Source organism: Mytilus trossulus, chromosome 4, assembly GCF_036588685.1.
Source record: "Mytilus trossulus isolate FHL-02 chromosome 4, PNRI_Mtr1.1.1.hap1, whole genome shotgun sequence".
Lineage (NCBI taxonomy): Eukaryota > Metazoa > Mollusca > Bivalvia > Mytilida > Mytilidae > Mytilus > Mytilus trossulus.
In genome coordinates, this window is record NC_086376.1 from 71,434,770 (window position 1) to 71,460,439 (window position 25,670).

The 25,670-nt window shown below is 30.1% G+C and overlaps 1 protein-coding gene across 8 annotated transcripts; it reads right to left on the bottom strand.

Annotated features, from left to right (window-relative positions):
• Nucleotides 1–1,417: 1,417 nt before the first annotated feature.
• On the bottom strand, nt 1,418–24,230 carry LOC134715883 (leucine-rich repeat-containing protein 27-like). 8 transcript variants are annotated; one of them, XM_063578416.1, is made up of 14 exons: nt 23,803–24,230; nt 22,551–22,743; nt 21,929–22,093; nt 21,056–21,302; nt 17,028–17,123; nt 16,561–16,671; nt 15,660–15,818; nt 15,325–15,413; nt 14,776–14,858; nt 14,130–14,206; nt 12,267–12,393; nt 11,282–11,342; nt 8,061–8,100; nt 1,418–3,097 (listed from the first exon to the last, which is right to left on the bottom strand). In XM_063578416.1, exons 1-13 carry the CDS (start codon nt 24,106–24,108, stop codon nt 8,066–8,068), a joined length of 1,749 nt encoding a protein of 582 aa, XP_063434486.1. In that variant the 5' UTR covers nt 24,109–24,230; the 3' UTR covers nt 1,418–3,097; nt 8,061–8,065. The 8 variants fall into 8 exon arrangements, 7 of the variants coding, with proteins under 7 accessions (XP_063434486.1, XP_063434487.1, XP_063434485.1 ...); XR_010106811.1 differs by lacking the exons at nt 8,061–8,100; nt 11,282–11,342 and having other exon boundaries at nt 1,418–2,490; nt 2,552–3,097; XM_063578417.1 differs by lacking the exon at nt 8,061–8,100.
• Nucleotides 24,231–25,670: the final 1,440 nt, after the last annotated feature.

Below are 25,670 nucleotides of genomic sequence, written 5' to 3' on the forward strand. Positions count from 1 at the left end.
CCATAATTTGTTTTAAAGATTTGAACCAATCAAAAGCACCATTTTACTAATATTCATACTGAATAATTTCACGCATTAATAGGCATAGTGTTTTATTAAGGTAGCACTCCACAGTTAAATGTGTAGTTTCGCATTTTGGCCCTGTGAATTTTTCAAATATGAGAGCTAGTGTGCAATAAAATTCATTTTTGGATAGCTGAGTATTAAAATAACCTTTGTATTGGGTTTATATGAACATCAAGGTTATGTAATGTATGTAATATAGGCTGTTTTCTGTATGACAGTCCGTATTTGCATGTCCTTACCATACACTGGTCCGGCAATTATTGCAATGTTTTTTTCCAACTTTTTATCGCACAAACTGTGATTGGATTTTACGAAAAAATGAGGCGAAAGACACCCATTTTTTATTTGATCAATAGGAAGATTTCGGGAAACAGTTTCTGAAAAGGTATCACTCAAAGGCATTGAAATTCTAGTTTGATCCAAATTTTTGGGTGAAATGTGACATGTTCACCCCCCTTTTTGCAATATTTTATGGGAAATAAATGCAGAATGTTACCATGGATACACATAAAAGGAATTAATTTTCACCCTTTTCACTTTTGAAAATCAAATCTATGGAAGATACTGATTACATACATATGCACATGTACAACACAAACAGTTAGGTTAATGTATTAGAAATCCAGGAATAGGAGATGATAGAACATTTTGTGGCTCATTTTTAATTTTATTTTCTAACTGTGGAGTGCTACCTAAGTGTTGATCAAAATTATATGAATTTCTGCTCAGCTAGTACTACATGAATAGCATGTCATCAACTAATTTTGATTTAGTCTTATTTTTTAACCTCACTTTCAACAATATCATCTATTTCATGGCAGCCACGTTTCTTGGCTGAGAAAGAAGTGCCAGGAGAAAACCAACAACAATAGACCAGAATAAAGATAGAAGTCAGACGCATCTGCCAAGTCAAGTGTTTGATCTCACAACCTCAAGTTGTGGCAGGCTAGTGACACAGTGAACAAATACAGACAAGACAGCAATGAACCCACATCACCTTACTTAAAAAAAAACGCTTCAGAAATCAGTTTTAAAACAAGAATGTGTCCATAGTACACAGATGTCCCACTCGGACTATCATTTTCTATGTTCAGTGGACCTTGAAATTGGGGTAAAAACCTGTTGTAATTTGGCATTAAAATTAGAAAGATGATTTCATAGAGAACAAGTGTACTAAGTTTCAGAAGGAAAAACAAACGAACGGATGCACAGACCAGAAAACATAATGCCCCTCTACTATCATAGGTAGGACATAAAAACTATTGGAACTCATATATCTAATAAGAAATTGAAAATTACATTACTATCAGCTCTTTGACACTAAGGTCTAAACAAGTCTAAATCATGAATCTATAGTTAAAATAATTTAATCATCATACTTGTCAAACTACAAAGAATTTCTAATATTTGTGTTTTTCTCATATAATATTGCTTACAACTATCAACAGTGAACAGTTTCATACAGTTCTATAAATCAGTAGCATGAACATCTGTCAATAACTTCTACAGGAAAACATTTTCATTCAAAAATTAAGTGACAAGAATAAAACCTAAAAATGCACTGGCAGTTACAAATTTTTTAAAGTTGATTTACGACATTGAAATGAAATGAGTTAAACAAGAATGTAGAAGAGGTAAGACGAAGTATTTTAACTTCATCTTATAATTTATAAACTTTTTAATGTACAGATTTTAACAAGAGCAGGAATGTAAAAGAAAACCCCATAAACTATAAGCATACACATTTTCACTGTTAAGTTATAGGTAAATATCACAGAGTTGTTTCCCTGTAACAGATTTATTCAATTTACTAATATTTATGATAGTTTAAGATAAGTATTCAAATTCAATAATGTAAATAGGATTTTTTTCTATATAATATATCACACTTTGCATACATAAACTTAAGTTCATCTAAATGTTTTTTGCAGTATGTATTAAGTCAGTTAAGCCTTCAAGTCCAAGCAATAAAATTCTAACTGTTCAATATCAATAATAACTTGGGTCTATGAAAATTGACATAAAATAACACTGAGAGAAAAAAGAACACACACACTGTCACACCACACACACCATTTCATCACATTCTTCCCATACACCTCTTTAAGAGAATCAAAAATATAAACAGAAAACACAACTTTTGAAGTTGGTTAAAATGACAAATAGACAACAAATAGAACTGAACACAAAATATCCTCTTAAAGTCATACCCTTGTGTATAAAAACTGAAATTCTTCATGTTTATTTGAAAATTTAGTATGAACTGAAATTTCTGTGAGCTCAAATCAGTTATAATGTGTAATGAATTTTGTGAACACATAAATAAAAGCATTTATTGTAAAAGTGAAGAAAGCGACAATCTATGCATACTATTGACTAAATCTAGATCCTAGTAGTGTAAACAAAATTTATTAAAGAATTAGACTAAAGCAGTATCAATCCTTTTGACTGTTTTTATCTTATACATCACTTTCTTTACTCCAACCTTAAGCAGAAGGAAATTTTTAGCAAGGAGCAATTAAACAATTTGTAAGTTGTTCTACAAGAATCTTGTTAGAAACATAAATTGCTCAAGATTAAAGTGATTATGTTCTATTTAAACTTTCAAAATTTTTCAAAAAATGTCCAGACAGTAGATGGACACAATGGTCATTCTGGCAATCAAGGTCAAGTGAACTAAAAAGGAAATATACAACAGAATGAACTGATATTCATAAAATTATCCAATCATGAATTTACTAAAATACTTCTCATTTGCATTGCTCAGATATCAGTTTAGGTATTCAAATATTTTATCACATGTACATATAAAACATAAAAGAAACTCAAACTTCATTGTCTACATAAATACTTAGTTCAAGGCATAAACTGGCATTTCAAAGTTAAGATAGTCTGAATATCATTTGCTAATTTTTCTCTACACTGGAGTTTTCTTGGCTCTTGGATATGACGATACTTCAGCTGTAAAGGCTCGGAATCGGTACTCCAAATTTTTACGAGTGCTCATTAACTCCTTGTGGAGATCTTCAGCCTAAAAGTAAAAAAAAATTAAGAAATATTAATAATAAAGCAAAATTTCATGTTTTGTTTAATATTTTAGACTAAATTTTCAGTTAACTATTTGGAAGTGAATTCTTTTGTAATGTGGAGTTACAATTTTTGTCAGTTCATAAAAATATGGCTTGCTGAAAGATACGGCACTGGTTTCTAAGAACATGACCCATGTTTCTGGTAAAACCTTGACACAATGGATACCAAAAGGTTAAATATATATCAAAATAAATGAGTATAAGTTAACCGTAGATAATTATTAACATTATAAATCACCTAACTATAAAATATTCCAAAAAAATAAAGAGCAAATATTATTTGAACAAACATGAGACATGAGTGGTGGGTATTGGTTGTTACCCTGTCTCACCAGGTTACATACCAATAGCATCACAATTCAAACATACATTATCATTTGAAGTCCTGTAATACAAACTTTCAATAAACAAATCTGACAGATTTTTTCTTTTCTTCCTTTTATTTATAATTCATTAGTAGTTTTGACAACAGTTAACCCACTAGAGATTTCTGGTACAAAGGAGGATTTGGGATGACATGGTCTCTTTTGATCTTTGAACTTGAAAATGTTTACATTTTTATTTTCTTTAAAAAGGAAAAATCTTAATGCAGTATATGTGGATGCATGCATTAGATAGTGAAGCTTATTATATTTTTTATCTATTTCCTGTGATCAATCTACCAAACTCATGCAAATTTTGATGATGGTCTTGCACACTCATATCTAATTTGCAAGTACAAGAGATCTTTTGAAAACATGCATGCAACTATTTCAAACATCATCAAACCACATTCTAAATAACATTTATTTCAATGGTATTTCTATCTTTTGATTTAGAAATGCAGATTTGAATAAGGCATGTTTAAGCTATATAAAAAAGTTTACAAATCTAAACATTAACAAAATAATCTAGATACATTAACAAATAAAGCTTGGATAAAGCTGTCTGTAAATGATTTACTCAATGTTTTACCAGTATATAAGATCATATAAGCAAAACATTTTATTGATGTCCATGTGACTATTTTAGTTATTAATGAGGAAATGTTTCATCAATACATATGATTTTAGAGTCCTTGATAAATCAAAGAAGTCATTTCAAATAAATAAGAATATATCTGCAAATTGGTAGGGGAATAAACAGGAATACTCAATAACATAAATATTTATTAAATTATTCAAAGAAGAATGTCATCTGAGTCAATTTTAGAAGGTATTGTTTTCCTAAATTTGAAAACATGATCAATAAAAAGGAGTTGTCCTGCTTCGCTGCATACAATTTTCCTTGAACAATAAGTGTTGTAAATTTCAGTGTCTGCTTACAGGAAGTGGTTATGCAGCAGATGTGAAAATTGCTTTTTTTGCTACAAGTCAACACTATCAAGCTCGTACACAATATTTAATCCTTTTCATAGATTTAATTTGCCAAGAAAACAATGACTCAAGTCTTCTTTTAGGATGGACTAATGGACAGACAGATGGAGTCAAGTGGCAACTAGACCTTCTTTCACCTTCAGCAATGTAGATAACGATACATAATTTAAACACTTCCTGGAAGAAGAGAATCAAATTCTAACATAACATGACTCCCAAAACGTATTTTCAATTTCAGTTTTTTTTTATACTGATCAGTATTTGTTCAATGGAAATTTTATAAATTTTCTTAAGCCCTTTGAGTAAGTTTCATTCAGTTAAAACAGAAATCTCTGTATGTATGAATAATAAGCATCATGGCATTTAAGGGGAGACAACCACAAAGTAATGCAACCTGGCATTCTATAACTACACTAGCTACGATATACACCTGTTTACTTACAAACCTCATTTTTTAGAAAACAATTTAGCTGTCATCCTCCCTGTATAGAAATCAAGCATAAGTAAAAAAAACACACACACACAATTAGCTCTCTAATTTTGAGTAATGTATATGATCCATAAAATCATTGACTATGTATGAAAAAGACAATATCTGTGGAAAACATTTAAGCATTTGCTATTCTTAAACTTAGAAAAAAACTGATTATAAGAAATTCAAGACATTTTACTTCATTGTGTTTTAAAATTCCTTGTTTAAAAATCCATATACTTTTTATATGTATAAGTTAAGGTATTTCTGATTATTAATGATTGATAATTTTGGGCTCCAATGTTAATACTAAAAAAATGCCAAATAATTATTTACCTACAATTTCAAATCTAATAAAGAAAATAATAGTCAACTCATTTTTTAAACATAAAAAAAAAAAAATTGGCCATTTCATTATAAGGCAAAAAAATGTTTTCAAACTGACTTTAAAAAAACCTCAAAACATAAGAATTAAATCAGCACAGTAACCAAAATTAAAATACAAACTATTAAATTTCTTTATCAAACTGCAAAAATTAAATTCATCACACATACAAAAGAACAAATATCAAACTAAAAAGAGTGAACTAAAACAACTGAATCCTTGAAAGTATGAAATGAAATGATAACCCATCTACCTAACACTCTCAAGAGTCCTTACAATAAGGCAAGATTTTCCTCTTTTTTATCTGTAAAATAGTGTATCTATGAGGAACATGTTCATATCAAAATAAACCCTAAACCAGTCCTTGCAATCATAACAATTTCTAGCCCTATTGATGTATTCAGACAAATAAATTAGCAAATTGAAATACTATTTTTGTTTTTAGACCAGTGAGTTAAATTTTATGATAGAGAGCTTTGAAGTCTAGAAAATGGGGAAGAATGTAATGCTTAATTATAGGAAACTTTCTTTATACTGATTTATACAGAAAATGGTTTAAAATTTCATTTTCCCGATGGTTTGATACCAACTCTATGATTTGATTTACAGTAAAACAAAATTGAAATTTATTTTAACTATGGTTTAGCATATGCCACAGCTTCATTTATTGTTTCATTCAGCCTGAAAATGCAGGAAATATTTGTAACTGGACATATTAAAAGAAAACAATCAATCTTTAAACTTATTATGCTTTGATCCCCCTTAGAATTGAAACTATATTTTTTTTAAATCTAACTTGCAAGATGAATTTGTTCTCAGGATTTTAAATGAGATGCTATCTTGCTGAATTGAAACAATTAAATTGAGAAAAGAAATAGGGAATGTGTCAAAGAGACAACAACCTGACCAAAGAGCAGAAAACAGTAAAAGGCCACAAACTGGTCGCACCTGAAGGCATGTTTCAGCTGGCCCCTTCACAAAAATGTGTACTAGTTCAGTGATAATGAATGTTTGATATGACTAGCATGTTGACATTAGCTCACACATTTTTATTTTACTTTGAGCCAAATGTAATGAGCTGTAGCCACTCACCTTAATACTCAGGGAAATAATAAAGTGTTGGAATCACCACTCGAATTCGAGTAGGGGTGTTCTCAAAATCACCATCTTTAAAATATACATATAAATATTAACTATTTTGATTGATCACAATGTAGAAATTGAAGGGAAGTTAGCCAGTGTGGACACTGTAAAAAGTAGAAAGTTATGAAATAAAAACTCTGCCAAATTTCATTAGCATTTCAAGGAAATGTCTGTATACTGAGTATAGACATTTTATACTGAAATCATGTGACCTATTAAAGACAATTTTCCCCTTAACTTTGCACCCTATTTAATATTTTTAACCTCCACAGGAAAAAGTTTGGATGTCCGAATTTCTATTTCATCTGTAACAGGGCTAAAATTCTGAACACAAATATGCAATTTTGGTTAACCTGTGTTAGCAAGTGCTATTAGAAGTACAAACGAGTGGTTCTTTGATATTAAAAATAAACATATTCAAACAACTGTAACATTTAAGATTAATGTTTGTGCATGCAGTTAACTTCAAAATAATATGACTTTTCATTTAGATAATTTTCAATGGGAGCCAAATCTGGTCAACAGTACAGGGGTTTAACCATCTTACCTACCCACACAAGTCTCACAAGGTTGGTCAGAGTAATATTTTGGTTTCTAAATAGTATATATAATTTTAAATGGTGAAGTAACAATCTTTTAGAATTTTTTTAAGGACAGACTTGTAGACAAGAGCTAAAAACTCCAGAATATGTAACAAGACAAACAAGTCCATATCAATTAAAATCAATAGTTATTCTGTAAATAAGTGTGTCAATAAATGAAAATATGCAATGAATATGGGAAACAAACAAAGTTGGTTACATCATAGCACCATTCTAAACAATAAAATAAAAATATAAACTGGCCACGATAAGGTAAAGATTCCTATCTGCTAGCTAAAAAATTCATCCTTCAGCTGAATTTGAGATAGAAAGCACTGTAATCCACTCTCTCTCCTTTTCAGAAGTTTATATTTTACATACCGACTTGTTTTGATTTCTAAGGACGTAAAAAATATTCATATAAGCAAAATGATCATTCATCATTTCAAAAATATCAGCCTTAACATTAAGTTAACCATATTCAAGTAATTTTTGTTAGACAACTTAAGTAAAACTATTGTAAAGTCAGAAATTATTGCATAGTTTTTATTATTGCAAAAAAAATGATATATAAATTCGCATTTTAAAATTTGTTGTATGAATGAACAGGATTTTTATCAATATGACAAAAATAATTAAAATCACATTTCTAAGTTTAAAAAGACAAAATCGCAATAATTAATGCACAAAAAATTTCTGAATTGAAAGTATCAATATGTCCCAATTTTGGTTATCTCCCTTGTTAAGTATCTAAATGAGAAATTACATTATCTCCCTTGTTAAGTATCTAAATGAGAAATTACATTATCTCCCTTGTTAAGTAGCTAAATGAGAAATCACAGTTATCTCCCTTGTTAAGTATCTAAATGAGAAATCACATTTATCTCCCTTGTTAAGTATCTAAATGAGAAATCATATAACAGAACAAAACAGAACAAAGACAAAAAACAAAACTGCATGACCTGATACCTTAACTATGTGGCAATCATTGGCAAAAAATCACCACACCCTGGAGAAAAGAAGTTGTTACAGTTACAATGGGAAATTGATTCAACCTGACAAGCATGCTCAAATGATCAGTTTTTAGATAAAATTTAACTTTGTTAACATTTTTTGTCTTCAAGTTATCTAAAACAATTCATGAGGCAAGTTTTCTTCAGAAATATATACACTTCATCTAATTTTGTGATTATCTAAATTAATGTGTCATAATAAAGTTTTACATACTAATTCTTCTTTCATGTTTTGACTATATTTAACATCAATTTGAAAGATAGGATTTAAAAATAAAATGTCATTAAATTGAATGAAAACATGCAAATTAATAAATTAAATGACTCTCTTTCTTCTCCGAGTTAAATTCACGTGTATTAGTATTCTGTTAGCTGATAAAACTGCAAATTTAAAAACAACTGCTGGATCATAATTTCTTGAACATATTGGCTCATTCCAAAAGTAAGCAACTTTCCATAGAAAATATTATAAAAGTTTCTCTAATTCTTATTCCAGGTAGATCAAGAATTTTGCGTTTCAAATGCGTAGAAAAAGGCAAAGAAATAATTCACTGATGATATGAAGAATGAAAAAATTCAGTCAAAAAACATAACAGAGGTGGCATTCAAAATTAACTCCATGGAAATGAGATGTACATAAATGTACTAACTTCATACCAAGATGTTATTGACCCACCATAAACTGACATAATAACAAACTAGTTCATTACTGATGCAGCCATCATCAAAGCCGAGAACAGCACACCTTTTTTTTAAACTTTGAAGGTGAGACAAAAACCTGATATCTGAATATATTTCTATCCATATTTCTATCCATATATATATATATAAAGCTCTATGGAATAATAAAATATAAATTTCGAATAAACAAACATAATATGTCAAAAAGCTAAAACTATTTTAAATTTAAAAGAAATAAATACGACTTTTCTAGATATGAACTTACTGCCGGTATTATATTAAAAATATTTCGGGAATTTTTCATTTTGGGCATCAGAAGATTATATATAATTCTATTTATAATATGACTAACAATTCTAGAGAAAGAATTTGTGAAAGCTCAGTCAATGATCAATTTTAATATGTGAGTTATATGGGCTTCTGTTGCATCTGTGTTTTGCATACCATTGTATCATTTGGGGGAGAAAATTGTCATTAAATCAAACTATTTCTGATTATCAAAATGAAACATCAGTCCAGATTTTAAATTAAAAAAGAAATGTCTTTTTATTTTTATTCCCAGAAAGTTTTTATGACTTCTGTAGACATGTGAAAAACTGTCCTTGCTTTATTATAAGAAACCTTGGGATTGGAATATATTAACTGATTCTTAATCTTGCAAATAAGTGAAGATACTTATCTCACAAAAATATCCTTCTTTACATTGTATCACACTTTCTTCACAGGTGATATAAAAGTTAAGGTGGTACCTAACACCTTAACTAAAATTAATTTGGCTCGTTTAATTTTCTTAAAATTTTGACAAAGTATTTACTTTGACCCTTTGACAAAAATATAAAAAAAAAAAAAAAATTGAACTAACCGTTTAATCAGAAAAATTACACTGGTTATATAGCAGTTTGACAAACACTTATTTTGATCATTGAGAAGCTTAATATTCCCTTAAGAACACAACGTCATTAAAGCAATCTGCTGATTTACAGAGTTATCTCCCTGTAGTGTTAGGTACCACCTAAATAAACAAGAGTGCACACGCTGAAATGTCTAGCCTTCTTTACTAATCATTGATATTATGTTGATAGACCTAAATATAAAGCTTTACTACAACTGTCACATAAACTCAACATTGATCAATAAACCATGAAAATGAGGTCAAGGTCAGATGAACCATGCCAGGCAGACATGTACAGCTAACAATTCTTCAAAACAACAAATATAGTTGACTTATTGCTAATAAATTAGGAAAAACAGACCAAAACACAAACACTTAACACTTAGTAATGGGTCGTGAAAATGAGGTCAAGGTCAAATAAAACCTGCGTAACAGACATATAGATCATAAAATATTTTCATACACCAAATATAGTTGACCTATTTGCATAAAGTATTAGAAAAATAGTCCAAAACTCAAAAACTTAACTTTGACCACTGAACAATGAAAATGAGGTCAAGGTCAGATGACACCTGTCAGCTAGACATGTACACCTTACAATCATTCCATACGCCAAATATAGCAGACCTATTGCATATAGTATAAGAAAAACAGACCAAAACACAAAAACTTAACTATAACCACTGAACCATGAAAATGAGGTCAAGGTCAGATGACACCTGTCAGGTAGACATGTACACCTTACAATCATTCCATACACCAAATATAGTAGACCTATTGCATATAGTATAAGAAAAACAGACCAAAACACAAAAACTTAACTATAACTACTGAACCATGAAAATGAGGTCAAGGTCAGGTGACACCTGCCAGTTGGACATGTACACCTTACAGTCCTTCCATACACCGAATATACTAGACCTATTGCTTATAGTATCTGAGATATGGACTTAACCACCAAAACTTAACCTTGTTCACTGATCCATGAAATGAGGTCGAGGTCAAGTGAAAACTGTCTGACGGGCATGAGGACCTTGCAAGGTACGCACATAACTAATATAGTTATCCAATTACTTATAATAAGAGAGAATTTAACATTACAAAAAATCTTAACTTTTTTTCAAGTAGTCACTGAACCATGAAAATGAGGTCAAGGACATTGGACATGTGACTGGTGGAAAGTTCGTAACATGAGGCATTTATATACAAAGTATGAAGCATCCAGGTCTTCTACCTTCTAAAATATAAAGCTTTTAAGAAGTTAGCTAACGCTGCCGCCCCCGTAGCCGCCGCCCCCGGATCACTATCCCTATGTCGAGCTTTCTGCAACAAAAGTTGCAGGCTCTACAAAAAGTATAGCTTTTCTGCTTATATGGAAAACAAATTAAAATTAATAAAAAAGACTTCTATTAGAAAATAACATAGTTAAAACTTATTCTACTTTATTAAAAGTTAAAATGAGTATACAAGTAAATTAATGTATTAAAAAAATCATTAATTATAAAAGTTAAAAGTAGAGTGAGAATTAGTTTTCCTCATAAAGCATGCACTGATTGTAAGAAAAGCAAAATATTTAGCAATCTACAATGTAACAATGATATAACCTGTAGTCCAGGCCTTCAGTTCCTGATACCGTTTCAGCAAATCTTTCTGAAGATTTTTCACCTGGACAAATAAATTGTTTAATAAGCATATGTTAAAATCAAAGCTGTGCCGAAGGATAGTCCTCATGACAGCTGTTTCTCTTAACCTTTAACCTTTAACTTTTCTATTTTTTTCAATAATATTTGTAAAAGAAAAGACAATATTTCATGACATCAAAACTCAATGTCATCTTGGAAATTTATTGAAAATACTATTAAAAAAATTTTCATCAAGCAAATGTTCACCATATTTATACAATATATTCATATCAATAAGAAGATTTCCTTTTGATCAGAAATACGATTGACATAAAGGTGATAGTGAAAAGGTAAATATCTGGAAGGGACTGCAAAAACAGTGATTATATATCTAAGGCAGTGACATGCAAAGCATGTGGATACAAATATATGTAAGCTGTGTTGTTAAATATAATTAATATTTTTTGGTTGCATTTATTAATATATACAAAAAAAAAAGAAAAAAGAACTCAATGTAACTATAGTCTATTACAATGTTTTTAATTATTTTAAACCATGCTAAAGAGGGGTAAAAAGGGAGGAAAGGTGAAATTTCAACACAAAGCAGCAGTATCAATCTTTCTACAAATCTATCTGAAGGGGGAGGAAAAGGTTGGCCACTTCTAATACATAACAAATAAAGGGAACTACTATGGTGGATAAGGTTTTCATAAGATGAATCACATCTCAACTGACAGGTAAACATTTATACATAGGAATCTATGTCTAAATTACAATTACTTTGGAGTTGTCTATTAGAAGTAATAAATAAATTTTAAGCAAAGGACTTCCCAGTTTATATGATTCATGAAGTGCATGAGTGCTCAAATTTCAAACACTCATGTCTATTTTCAAGCAGTGACCATATATGTGTAATACACTCATGTATACATAGGGGAGATAATACGGCTATGTTATAATGGCTTACAATTTCCAAATCTCTCCTAGCAGCTTCCATTTCTTCCTGTGGTGTACCCTTTTGCTGTTTCCTTCTAGCATGCATCGATGATGTATGTAGTTTTATCTTCTTTTCTAATTCTTTTATTCTTGCAGCTCTGAAGAAAAGTAAAATAAGTTATAACCTATATCCCTTGTTTTCACACCAATACAACTCCTGCTTACTGATAGACAACTACGGTAGGTGTTAATAAAAACATGAAATTTTGTAAACTATGTAATCAAATTGATGCTGTTTCTTGCATGTTTTATGCATTTTATTTATAAAAAATCGACTTTTAATAAATAAGAATCAAACCTTAAGATGCAATTAAACAGAGATTTGTTTATAAGATAATGGTCTTGTTGACAATCATACCACATCTCCTTGTATTTAATATAACATTCCATTTCTTCTTTATATTTTCAGATGTATGAAACTGATGAGTTTGAAAAGAAAAAGAGAAGGTATTTGGTCTCAGATGGAGAGTTGTCTCATTGACAACCATATCCCATAAAGTATTTTTAGAACCAATTTCTATGCATAGAATATCAACAATACTCATTACTACACTAATTCATATTTAACACTTATTCTAAAAGAAAATTGTGAAAGGATGACAATAATGTTATTCAATAAATGGTTAAAGCAGAAAATAAATGATTTTTATTACAACACTTAAACATGATATATTCTGCAACATAATGAAAATGAAATGAAAGATTCGTATTAACTGGCAGATGTATTGAAATGTTCAGTAATTCACCATTTCCCAAACTAAAAGAAGAAACATTCAAAGATCAGAAAATAATTATTTATAAATGTTTCTGTTTAATAACTGTTTCATATTCCTTCGAAACCATGTTGGATAGAAACATGGTTTTTAAAGAAAGGTCATAATTAAAAATCAAATACATCAAAGTAAACTAAAAGTAATCTGTTAAAGCAGGATTGACTAAATATATACAGAGGTTTCTGGGGGATTAAGCTATTGTATTACATCTACACATTTCTTACTTTATTTCTGCACCACTACAAGTTGTAAAATACATGTATGTTACACTAACTTAAGTACAATATTCTACATTAATTGTCACACAAGAAATGTTAATGTCATGGGAAAGCTGTTCTTTCAACATAGATTTTCTGATATATACGACTTTTCAAAAACATACAGATCAAAAGCTAAATAATACAATTCCAGAGGGTGTAGGATTGGTATTTGTGTTTATTTTAGTGCAACTATAATAAGGAGAATTTTTGTGGAAATTAATTTTCATAATTTGAGTAAATTGTATACGGTTAAATTCTTGATTCATCATTACCCTGAAAGTCATTGGAAATTAATAACAATGTAAAATAATTAATCTTCAAAACATTCACTGCTGATGTCTTTAAAATGGTAATATGTCAGTGCACTGCTAGCTATTCCGGTCCTACCATGAAGAAAGTATTCTGTAAAATGGGTCTTTATGGTGTACAAATGGGGAGGAGTTAGGCATTTGTTAGTACCACTATATCAAAATCAATCAAAAACATCATTAAATTGTATGGACATCTATTAAAATATAACTTAATCAAAGTTTCATGAAAAAGCTTTAAAAAATAATATCAAAATTCTTTATAAAATACCATTTTGTAACTTCTTTTGTAAATGAAATCTAAGTCTCAAACAAAACAATTGTCATGATCTATTCCTGTCATTGAGGCAACATATAAAACACTCAATGTATCAGACTTTAAAACTGACCTACTGGCTAATTTATATAATTGACACAAGTAGACACACAATAATTATTTATCCTTCAATTTTTGTTACAAGACAAAAATGACCTTTACAAAAGATAGACCTACTTTTCTTCCTCTACTTTCTGTCTGCTTGCTGGAGACAATTGACGTCTTAACCTTTCGTGGGCAGTCTTTACATCTTGCTGTAAAATATATATATTTGGTTAAACTAAAAATATATATTGTAAATTATTATATTTCTGGCACAACTTTTTTCATAGACAGAAACCACAATTATTTTTTTATCAAAATGCAATCATATTTAATTGCAAAATCTCAAACCAAAGATTCCTTAAACTACCAAACAATAACTTGCACAGATATTGAAATTTCATAAAAAATAAAAGTACATTGACCATTGCATACATTATTTTTCCTTGTGTTTTTTTCAATAATGTTATATCTTGTGATATACCCAATTAAATGTTTTTTTCCCCTCCTAAATCAAACGCTTAATTTATTTGAAAACTAACAAAACAGTTTTTTTTTTATAGACAAACTACTCTATCCAAAGAAGACACATTTTTGCATTCACATGTTTCTATATATATGTACCAATTTTACTTTCATTTTTTATTTTTTTTTAGAATGAAATAAAAATTAAACTTATTACTGAACATACAGAGGATAGATCTTCTAATTACACAGAAAAATCAACTCTCACATACGGAGATACACATTTAAGCAGGCCTTATTTGTAAAAATTACCAACCTTAATCCTTTCTTCGTTGGACATAACTTTAATATGATTCTCATCAATATCAAATGGTGCCTTTTCTACAGGATCTGTATAGTCTAAAAGATAGAATACAATAATGATAATCAAGAAAGGATGCCTTATACCCTAGAAAGTTATCTTTGGATTCCATATGTCTTGGTTTGTATGAAAATCATTGGCTTGTTTGTTTTTAATTCTTTGGTAATACTTTGTAGATTATACATCATACATCAATGGGAAATTTGAATTTAATGTTTGGCATTCTAATTTGGGGTTTGATTAAACACAAAAATTCTTTGAAATTGGTACTCCATTAAAAAAAGAACTTTCACTCTTACATCACAACAGATTCTTCACTTGAACCTTGGAAATTGGCTTGATTACCATAGACTGCTTTTAAAAATACTAGATTTTGATGTTTTCAGCCATTTTTATGCCATTTTACATTTTCATTAGCTGTATATATATTATAGTCAAACATCATAAGGAAGATTGATTTCATTAATAAAAACATTTCATACTTCATATAAGTAATTTTCATACCTTTTTTCCCTGATCTCATGATCTCAATTTGACGTTTCTGTTGTTTAATTTTTGTTTCATGTCTCCATTCTTTGAGAACATTTTCATCTCTGTAAATAAATATTCACATTTAGATAAAAAAATATATATCTAGTTTGTTTATTTGGTTGGGTTTTTTTTGTCACAGTTTTTTGTTGATTGTTTTGTACATATATTAGTGAACAGGAGGTTAGAGAAACATCTCTGTGTATAAAAAAAAAAAAAAAACAATTATGAACAGAATAATTTCTCTCTTTTTTCCTAATTTTTTTAATTCAAATCATAAACATTTATCTAAGCTTTTAAAATGTACAAACTTTCTTCTCTGCAATATGGCATCTGTTTTTTCTTTGAAATCTTTGACCTTGGCGAGCTGTCTTTCTTCGTTCATTTTAAAATGTACATAATCTGCTGGAGGGGGCTCTGGATAGGGGTTAACTTTCCATGATAACACACTGTTATTGGCTGACTGTCGTCTGCAAAATCAAATAGAAATACATTTCAATTACATGTAATTCCAATTATATTACCATTTTCACTTTCACGTTGTTGCCTGAAAAAAATATGCAATAGAATAATAAAAATGATGCGTCAATGGACTGCTGTGTCATTGATGTTTAATACACATCTTTTAGTAAGGTGTTTTCATACACAACACATGCAAGTTCAAAAAGGAGTTACCATTACCACATAAAGGAGTTTTACACATGTATTCATTCAATCATTCATAACAATGTTACAATATAATATCAATAAAAAATTCAACTATTTTTTTTCCATGAGGTGAATGTTCCTCTTTTAAATTTAACAATTCTTTTTATTTGTAAATGTTTTAACTTCTTAGTTTAATCATATAATTTACTGTGGATTCATTACTGGTATAAGTCATTTGATATACATTTTGGCAGATTAAGTGGGTACAGGCGATTTATCCTCTATCCTCGAAATTTGAATCCCCACAAAAATTAAATAAATCCACAGTGGCACATTTCAGCAAAATCTTAAAACATTCCTTATTAAGAAAAAGATAATTTTTACTATTCTGTTATTTCCTAATCTACCAAATTCAAATGCTGTTTTTCATTTAAAGAATTAAGAAGTCATTGAAAATGACAGATCCTTGTAAAAAGATATGTGGTTTAGAATAAAGATTTATGAAAGTAAAAAAGAAATAGTTGCTCAATCCTCTCACAGTAAGAATAGAAGTATAAGTCAAACCTCGTGTGATCTGGAACATATGGCTTTGTAAGTCTTTTCTTGGTGATCTTTATTTCTATCAGTGGAAAAATTGGATTTTGTTCCTCATGTTTTTTATTAACCTGGTGGAAGCTGAACAAAGACAGAGGAGAAAAACAGAGAAGATATAGAAAGAAAAACAAAGAAGATAGAGTAAGAAAAACAGAGAAGAAAGAGTATATAGGAAATCAAAGAGAAAAGATGTGTAAAAGATATATAAAAAAGAAAGATGACATAAAAAGAAAAATAATGAATGATAGGTCCTCTAGACTATTACGTTTATGAAATTATGAAAAATGAGGTCAAAATAAAGATCATGGTGCTTAAATCTCAGAGAATCATATTAATTCAACCCTAAAATTAAATTTAAAAGGTAATTAAAAAATAGAAGAAAAAAAAAGGAAACAGTCCTAGTTAGATTAAAATTTATAAATAAATGAAATGCAAACCTGTAGTCACCACTCTGATGATTTCGGCGCGAGATACTAACACGGATGGTTGGAAAGTGAGTCCTTACTTTGTTTCTTTCATTGAGGCAGTGAAAGCTAAGAAACAAGAGTAGAGAAAGAAAGTAAGAAGGAACAAAGAAAGAAGATATAAAAAGAAAGCAGTAAACAGAAGGAAATAGTCATTTATAAGAGTGAGTTTGACTGAATCAACATTAAGCTTGGTTGTGTATATTTAGGCTAAAATGCTTAAGTTCTACACGGAACGATAAATTATATATATGTTCCTGCAAAATTCTCAGTACCTATCAACCAAGCTAGCATTAGAATCCTACAAACTGCTTAATATACATTTTTTGTACCATGACTATACAAACTGCTAAATATACCATAACCACTTACATTTTACATTAATTCTACTTTTAGGCACTTTAAATGGAACTTTATAAAAATTCCCACTGTAGCAGCATATAAGTTTCACACCACATCATAATGCAGTAATAAAAAGAATTCCAACAACAGTTATTCACACCAGGTATTACAATACAGAATCTAGTTCTGCAATACATGTACCACCATTCTTCACACTGCGTTACTTTACACAATATTATACATCATTCAGCAGAAGTTATATACCTTTTGCCAGCAGTTCACACTTAATAAATGCACACTGCAGCATTTCACACTCTATGATTTCACACTATAATTTCACACTTTACCTGACAGTGTTTTGTCTACTAGTAAATGTACTCTGTCTCGTGAGTAAGTACCTACTAGAATCATTTCTTCTGTTGGAAATAAGACCCCTACGTAGAAATGTATTTATGAATAAAATACAAATCAATCTAATAACTTTGGAAGATTTTTTAATGGAAAATGTTAATAAAATATTTTACTTAGTTAAAGAAGCATTCTACTAAAACATTTTTTGAAGTATTAAAAACTTTGAACATTGGAAATCTTTGAAGAAAAAGTTTGCCTTGTTCCCCAATCTCTTTGAAGAAAAAGTTTGCCTTGTTCCCCAATCTGTATTGTTTTATCAAACCACATACAAATGTATTTATAAAATTTGTTAAAGAAGTCAAATTTCTATTCAGACATCATAAAATGTCATCATGATTACAATAGTGGTTTGAAGTTTGAAAAAAAAGGTGCTTTATTTGTTCCTTACAACTTGGCATGACCCAGAAAACAATGCACAAAGATGAGTAACATTAATATATCTTTTTTTTAACAAAACAGAACTTTTTAAAAATAATTTGTCATTTATAAAATTACTTTAAAAAACATATAATACAATAAGATTACATTTTTTTTCTAAAAAAAAACCCACTAGGCCTGACAATTAATCAAACAGAAATCATAGTCTATTTCGATTATAATTGTGTCAAGAATACTAAAGCCCCATTCCTATTTGCTTATCACATACATTTTAAACACTAATGAAAATCATTTCTTACAATATCAAATAACATGCAACTTAACATGCATAAATACTGTGTGTAACTGTACGCATAGAGAATTTCTGTAAATGTGATAAAATAAACAGAACAGAAGAAGATACTCAAGCTGAGTTGTAGCTTAGTATATATAGTAATTGCAAAAAAACATGCATGTATCTTCCCTGAGTATTGTATAAATATATGTACATGTAAAATACTCTTGGTAGAGAAAACTATTCATTTTTTTATGCATTGGCTAGAGGTATAGGGGAAGGTTGAGATCTCATATACATGTTTAACCCCGCCGCATTTTTGAGCCTGTCCCAAGTCAGGAGCCTCTGGCCTTTGTTAGTCTAGTATTATTTTTACTTTTAGTTTCTTGTGTACAATTTGGTGTTTAGTATGGCGTTCATTATCACTGAACTAGTATATATATTTGTTTAGGGGTCAGCTGAAGGACGCCTCCGGGTGCGGGAATTTCTTGTTGCCTTGAAGACCTGTTGGTGACCTTCTGCTGTTGTCTGCTCTATGGTCGGGTTGTTGTCTCTTTGACACATTCACCATTTCAATTCTCAATTTTATTATATGTATGATGGTTATCACTTTTGAAGATTCACTTGATTAAAAGAAATGAAAGCTTCTCCAAAGATAAGTCTGATGATATCAAAATCAAAACCATTTCTTTTGAAAACAAAAAAATCATAATTTCCCCTCTTTTCTGATCAATGATATTGAATGTTTGTGAGTTGTTTTTCTATGGTTCAAGCTTTTAAAAAAAAGTTTAATCTAATTTGATAAGCATTGTTCAATGCTGAAAATAATATCTTTATAATTCCATTACAAGAAGTTTACAACCCAAATGCAAAATAACTGCTTAAATGTTCCCATTTAAAAAAAAATGTCTCAATCTTTCAAAGAATTGACGAGATTTATATATATATATATTCAAAATAAAGTGAGAAACAAATATGCACTGACCAATGAGAATGAAGGAAAGAAAGTGCTATATTGTGTTATTGAAATTGTACTCAAATATTGTGAATGTTAAAAAATCCTTATCCATGTTGATTTGTGTTCAATGTTGTGTGTTAGAAATAAAATCCTTATAAATGTTGTAATTATATTGGTTGCAATACATTACATTGATTTCCCATTTAAATAAAAACCGATAATTACAAATATGAAATAAACGTGGTTATTTCACTCTCTGATGTCATACAACAATAGGCGTTGTCAAGACGTCGATAACGGCGGATCAAAACAAATTGTGAATGCATAGGAAAAACATATAGTTCCTTACATTTTCTACATTAATGTCATAAAAAAAAACATTAGCCAATGTAATAAAAAGTATAACTAATCGCCGTATTTGAATATAAAAAATAAGACAATTTGTGACCGAACGCCGTTGTTCAGTCACACGTTGTCTAATATTTGATATTCGAATACAGCGACTAGTTATACTATAAATATTTGTGTTTAACATTGCGTGTTGAAAACAGATTTGTGTTAAATGTTGTGTGTTGAAAACAGATTTGTGTTAATTGTTGTGTGTTGGAAACAGATTTGTGTTAAATGTTGTGTGTTGAAAACATTAGTAATAAACCACTCTGTTCTTACCTATCAACACTTTGTGTTAACGTATTAAGTCTGAAAATCACATGGAGCCAAAATGTTTATCAATTATCAGTACAAAATATAGTATTTCAAAGACTAATTAATGTTTGGTAACATGCATCATTCATTATTTAGGCATGCATAAAAGATAAGCAATCTTTAAGCCACTAAGAATAGAGCATGCAATATATCTGTGAAAATTTACATATTTAATCTAATTTCTAACGACCATTCTTTCTTAGGATTATTCAAAAGCAAGCATGGATATTTACGGTCATGCATTTTCCTCCAAGCATTCTGGATATGCTATAAGCCATGTTACTTTGATAAAAATACCTTTGTGGACTACTCTTAGGTCTAATTTTACCACTTTTAGGCCTCCTTGAATAAATTGTATACATGTAGTTTTCACAATAAGATGACCATTGAAAAAAAAATATTTTAAGGGAAAAAAATTATTATAAACAGTTTTTCATTATTCAAACATAAGAATACATACACATTTTTTATGAAACCATTCCCATTAAATACAATAGTAAATTTTATTGACTCTAAAACTGGTTGCTGTATCATTATGGCAGCCAAAAGTCACCTTTTATCCTATTTTATTCAACAAAAGGAAACTTTATTAGCAATTTTAATTTTTGAATAACATTATACACCTTAAATTCTACAAAACCATAATACTTTTTATCACAGGAGCTTTAATCTCCAATAAAGTTCAATTTATTGGCGTAAAAAAAGTTTCTTTGAAATATCTTTGACATACTCTCAATCTACCCCCCTGGAAACTAGATATTGCTTTTGGATGAGAAGAAAAGTAAAGAGAACAACAGAAAAGTGATTTACCCCAACGGTCCAGTAGCATGAGCCCTATATAAACTTATCGAAGTTCATGTGATTAGAATAATTTCTGATATATAAAAATGCATGTTTGTTTTTTTTTGGTTTAAACAAGTCAAGAAGTCTTACCTTTCTACTGTTCCCATGGCACCTGCTTTTATTATTTTATCAGTTTTTTCTTGTTTTATTTCTGTATAACTAACTGGTCTATGTAGCTCTGCAGAATGAGGTATCAGTCCAAATTCTGAAGATTTTGTTGTAGTACTCTTATTGTCTTCCATGGACAAAGATCTATGTTGTATCTTAGCCCAGTCTCGTAAATCTCTCTCATCCTGCCAGTCCTCTGAGCTACTACTACTATCCTCCCCATTTTCTCCTATAAAAGAATCATGATGCTTTATACATAAACTTAATTTTCTGCAATTACAAGTAGTGTTTTGTTTTAAATTACCTGCAATTGGTAAGTTTTGTTTTTAATCTCACAAAGAGTTTCTATAAAACACAGGGTTTAAAACCAATACTGCCTATGTAGAATGCAGGTAATTTCAATTTTAAATGTCACCTCATTTAAGGTTAATTAAATTACAGATAGGAAGACCCTGTCAGGTGCCATTTTATGTACCCTGGCAAATAGTGAAAGGATTAAACTGTCATAATGATGATACAATAGTTCACTGTGTTAGTACAGTGAGTGAGTGTAAATAAACTCATCTGACATAGATACCAGTCCTAATTGAATTTTTAAATTTGTACTAGATGCATGTTTTGTATACAAAAGACTCATCAGTGACGCTCTAATCAAAAATGACAAGCAGTTGTAAGAAACTAGTGTACAAAAGATTATAAGAAATGCTTATATGTCATATATTCATAGTCTTTTTCAAATTTGTACAATCAATGTTCTCCTAGTGATCAGCAATGTGAACATTAATACATATTTAAGTTAATGCTACATTTATACATACCATAAAAAAACCTACTTGTAGGTGAAAAAATACATACCGGTGCCCCCATTTAGACTAGTTGTGAGACGTCCTTGAGACTTGGCAAGAAGCATTTCTCTGAGGAATTTGAGAATTTCATTGGTTCCTTTCTCTATTATCTCCCCTGGAGGAAATTCTATTGGATTGCCACTGATGTTTAGTCCATTTAATGATTTGATCAAACCTGCAAAGATATAAAAATCTCATACTATAACATTCATGAACATTTTGCTAAACTGTCAATTATAAGGTTTCATGGATAAAATTATTTGACACAAAGTTGTTTAAACAGTATAAATAAAATGGAGAATGGAAATGGGGAATGTGTTGAAGAGACAACAACCCGACCAAAGAGCAGAAAACAGCTGATTTTTTTTTTTTGAATTACACTGTATCAAAAATATTCAACAATAATGTAGATGTGTACAGTAATTGTTTTCTTAGATGTAGTTAATGCAGTGTGTCAAAGAACATACATGTAAGAAGCTAAGGTATCTAATCCATGTTGCTGTTTTAAATGTTTGCATGTCATTACAATGATTTATCCCTTATGACTAAAAAGAAACAAAAAATTCAATATCGGCATTCAAGATTGTTTTTGAAAAGATGAATCTGCACTTCATTGTACTGTACTTGCTTACCCAATTCTAATGGCAAACTACGTAAATTGTTTCCTTCCAGCAGAAGATTTCTAAGATTTTGATGTCTTCCAGTGTAAACACTTGGTAAACGTAGCAATCCATTTCTTCTTATGTCCAACCACACAAGGTTAGGAAGTTTATCAAAGAAATCATCAGGCAGACTGCATAACTCATTCCCTTCCAAATACAGGTACTGAAATATACAAGAAAAATTGTCAACATTGTAACATACATGTACAAACCATATATATGCAAGATTTTTTACCCCTTATATATATATCTTATATTTTAATTTAAACATCAAATTTCTATCTTGTCACCATGTTATTAATAATATTATATATAATATTATAAAGATGGCTAACCATAAGCTTTAATTTTTTCACAGTTACATGTATGCTATAAAGACTTTTGTCACAACAACCTACATGTAGGTCACACTTAAAAAATATCTTGTTTTATCTTAAGACAGGGACAGTGGGTAGGTACATGTAGAAGTAAAATGTACATTGGGTTGGGTTTTTTTCTTTGGCAAAGCCAAATTGAATTTGAAGTGACATATGCTTTTCAGTCTTCATGCCTATCTGTAGGGTTGGGGCAAACAAGCATGTTTTTTTTCATGGCCCTAGCAAAAATTGTGAACTTACAAAATGTAAATATATTTAATGTTATTGACGGTTTACCCAAGAAGCTTATAATCTGCGGCTAGATCAAAGAAATTTTAAATATTTTCTGAAGTACATTTGCTTTATTCTTTATTCATGTGCAAAATTGGGGCAAGTGTTTTTTTCTTGTTTGCCTCATGTATCTGATTGATAACTTTTTGTGCAAGACCATGTTAGGTTTTCATCTTGTTTAAAAAATTAGTAAATTTGTAGATTACCAGTACAATGTATGTCAACTTATTAGTCACATGTCATGTATGTGAACGATCATGAGACATACATGTAGGTACAAATGTTTAAGATAAAGATGCCTACTTAAAACGCTCAGGATGCATGAAAACTGTGTTTAACACTTTCCAAAAAATTTAACAAATAAAGAATCTGTATCTTTACTTCTGTAATTTTTAGCATGAAAATTAAGTAAATTTTCAATGATTATTAGGAACTCACACAAGGCATGCTGGGGATCTTAACCAGTGTTTAATCATGCACAACTTATAAACATCATGTTGAATGTTGGCAATATTTAGAAGAAGTGTAGAGAATTTGTGTATTGCTAGAGGAGAGGTAATTTACTAATTCATTACCTCTAATTGAGATAGTTCTAAGAGTTCACTGGGTATTTGTCGCACACCCTTTGATCCTAGATCTAAAGTGTTTGAGCCTAGGGCTTTAGTTTGACCGATAATCTTTAAAATCAACTCTTCGGCCTTTTTTGTTTTTGCTATTCCTCTTTCAGTGGGCGTTTCTGTAGGAACATTGTCATAGGATTCGACTGGAGTTGCAGTGTCAAGTCTTTCGATTTCGCTTGATTCTGATTCTTCCGAACCAGACTCCTCCTCCTCATTGTCATCTACGTATCTGTCTTCGAGCTGCTGTTTTATATGCATCATATTCTTGTTCGTATCATTCAGAACTTAATTTTAATATCCAATTACAAAAGGAGACATTTTCCACATGGTATATCGAAAATCATAACAATCATGGCGGCTGATACAACCCAATCACTATGACGATCATGATCATGTGACAAAACTTTATGATTTTCAAGCAAACTCCGAAACAGTGGTGACATCTGGCTACGCTTCTTTACAGAGAAAGGGAAGTATGACCCGAACGATAACGCTGTATGGAGTTTGGATTTTCAAGTACAAGCTTTCACAAAAGCTTGCTTTACCATAAACACAAATTTGGAAGAAAAAGGTGAAAGCCTAAAATTCGTTATTTCATACTTTTTTCTGTGAATCAATCACACTCAGAAGCTTAATGACGATCATGATCATGTGACAAAACTTTGTGATTTCAAGTATAAGCTTTCATAAAAGCTTGACTTACCATAATACAAATTTTGAAATAAAAAGGTGATAGCCTCTTGATTCGTTATTTCGTACTTTTTTCTGTATCTCAATCAGATTCAGAAGCTTTGATAAAAATAAAACTCAAATACTGTATGGTTTGGTGTGCTTTACAATAAACTAACATCAGAAGTCATGATTTTCTAATGGACTTCTGCTAACATATGTCCTTGTTAAGGTGTTACTGGACTAGCTTTTTACTGAAATGTGCAAATTATGTGAGAATATTGTAAAGTTAACATGTTAGACTTTTCGTCTAAATGAAGGAAATTATGTGTGTCATCATACAGTTACGCTTTATCATTCTCAAATGAGGGGAGATAACTCAGATAATGTAGCTTTTGTACTGGAATGTGTTACAAACTCATCTATTTTTAATTATAAAAAGACAATGAGTCCTGCGACCCTCATTGTGATTTTTATTTTCGAAAGCTGACCATCTTCTCATATTTTACCAAGTAGTTAAGTTTTCTTTTTATCACGCAAAGTCGTGTTTTCAATGAACAATCTATACAAAATCTAATAATTTTGCACAACTTGTAGCTTGAAAAAAAAACCAGAAACCCATTTTTTTTTAAATTTTATATTTGAAAAAGACCACTATGTGAACTACGCTTTGGCATATCATTTAAAAATCTATTTTTTTTTTTTTTATTTAGTCTACCTATTTTTATCTTATATTTGACAATTTTTGGATATAAAAACTTTTTCTGAAAACATATGAGAAAGGCCTGTCGTCTTCTGTAAAATGGCAAGCAGGAGAACCACAACAAACAAATTTGTGGATGATGGCCGGTCGAGCGAAACTTTACGAGAAAAGAGAGGATTTCAGAACTTCATTTCAATCTATATGTAGCAACATTCCAACATCCGGCCTGTCACGATGATATAGAGACTGAGTATATACATTTCACAGTTAGGTCCAATATTCCTGAGGCTGTTTTTCCTATCATTCATCAATTTAATTTTCCTATATACAAAATTACTTACTTACTTAATCCTCTTCGTGCATACTTGCACATGAGGCCACTACCAACGCCCTCCACTGTTGCCTGTCTTGTGCCTTTCTTTCGGCTTCTCCCCATGTCATTCCCATGGCT

Excerpts from the sequence above, each read along its gene's own strand:
- LOC134715883 (XM_063578414.1), bottom strand. The coding sequence starts at position 24,108 with ATGATGCATATAAAACAGCAGCTCGAAGACAGATACGTAGATGACAAT. Across the intron at positions 22,094-22,550 it reads TAGTTTGCCATTAGAATTGG|GTTTGATCAAATCATTAAAT; the intron begins GTAAGCAAGTAC and ends ATATCTTTGCAG. Across the intron at positions 6,535-11,281 it reads ACTGAAGGCCTGGACTACAG|ATGGTGATTTTGAGAACACC; the intron begins GTTATATCATTG and ends TATATTTTAAAG.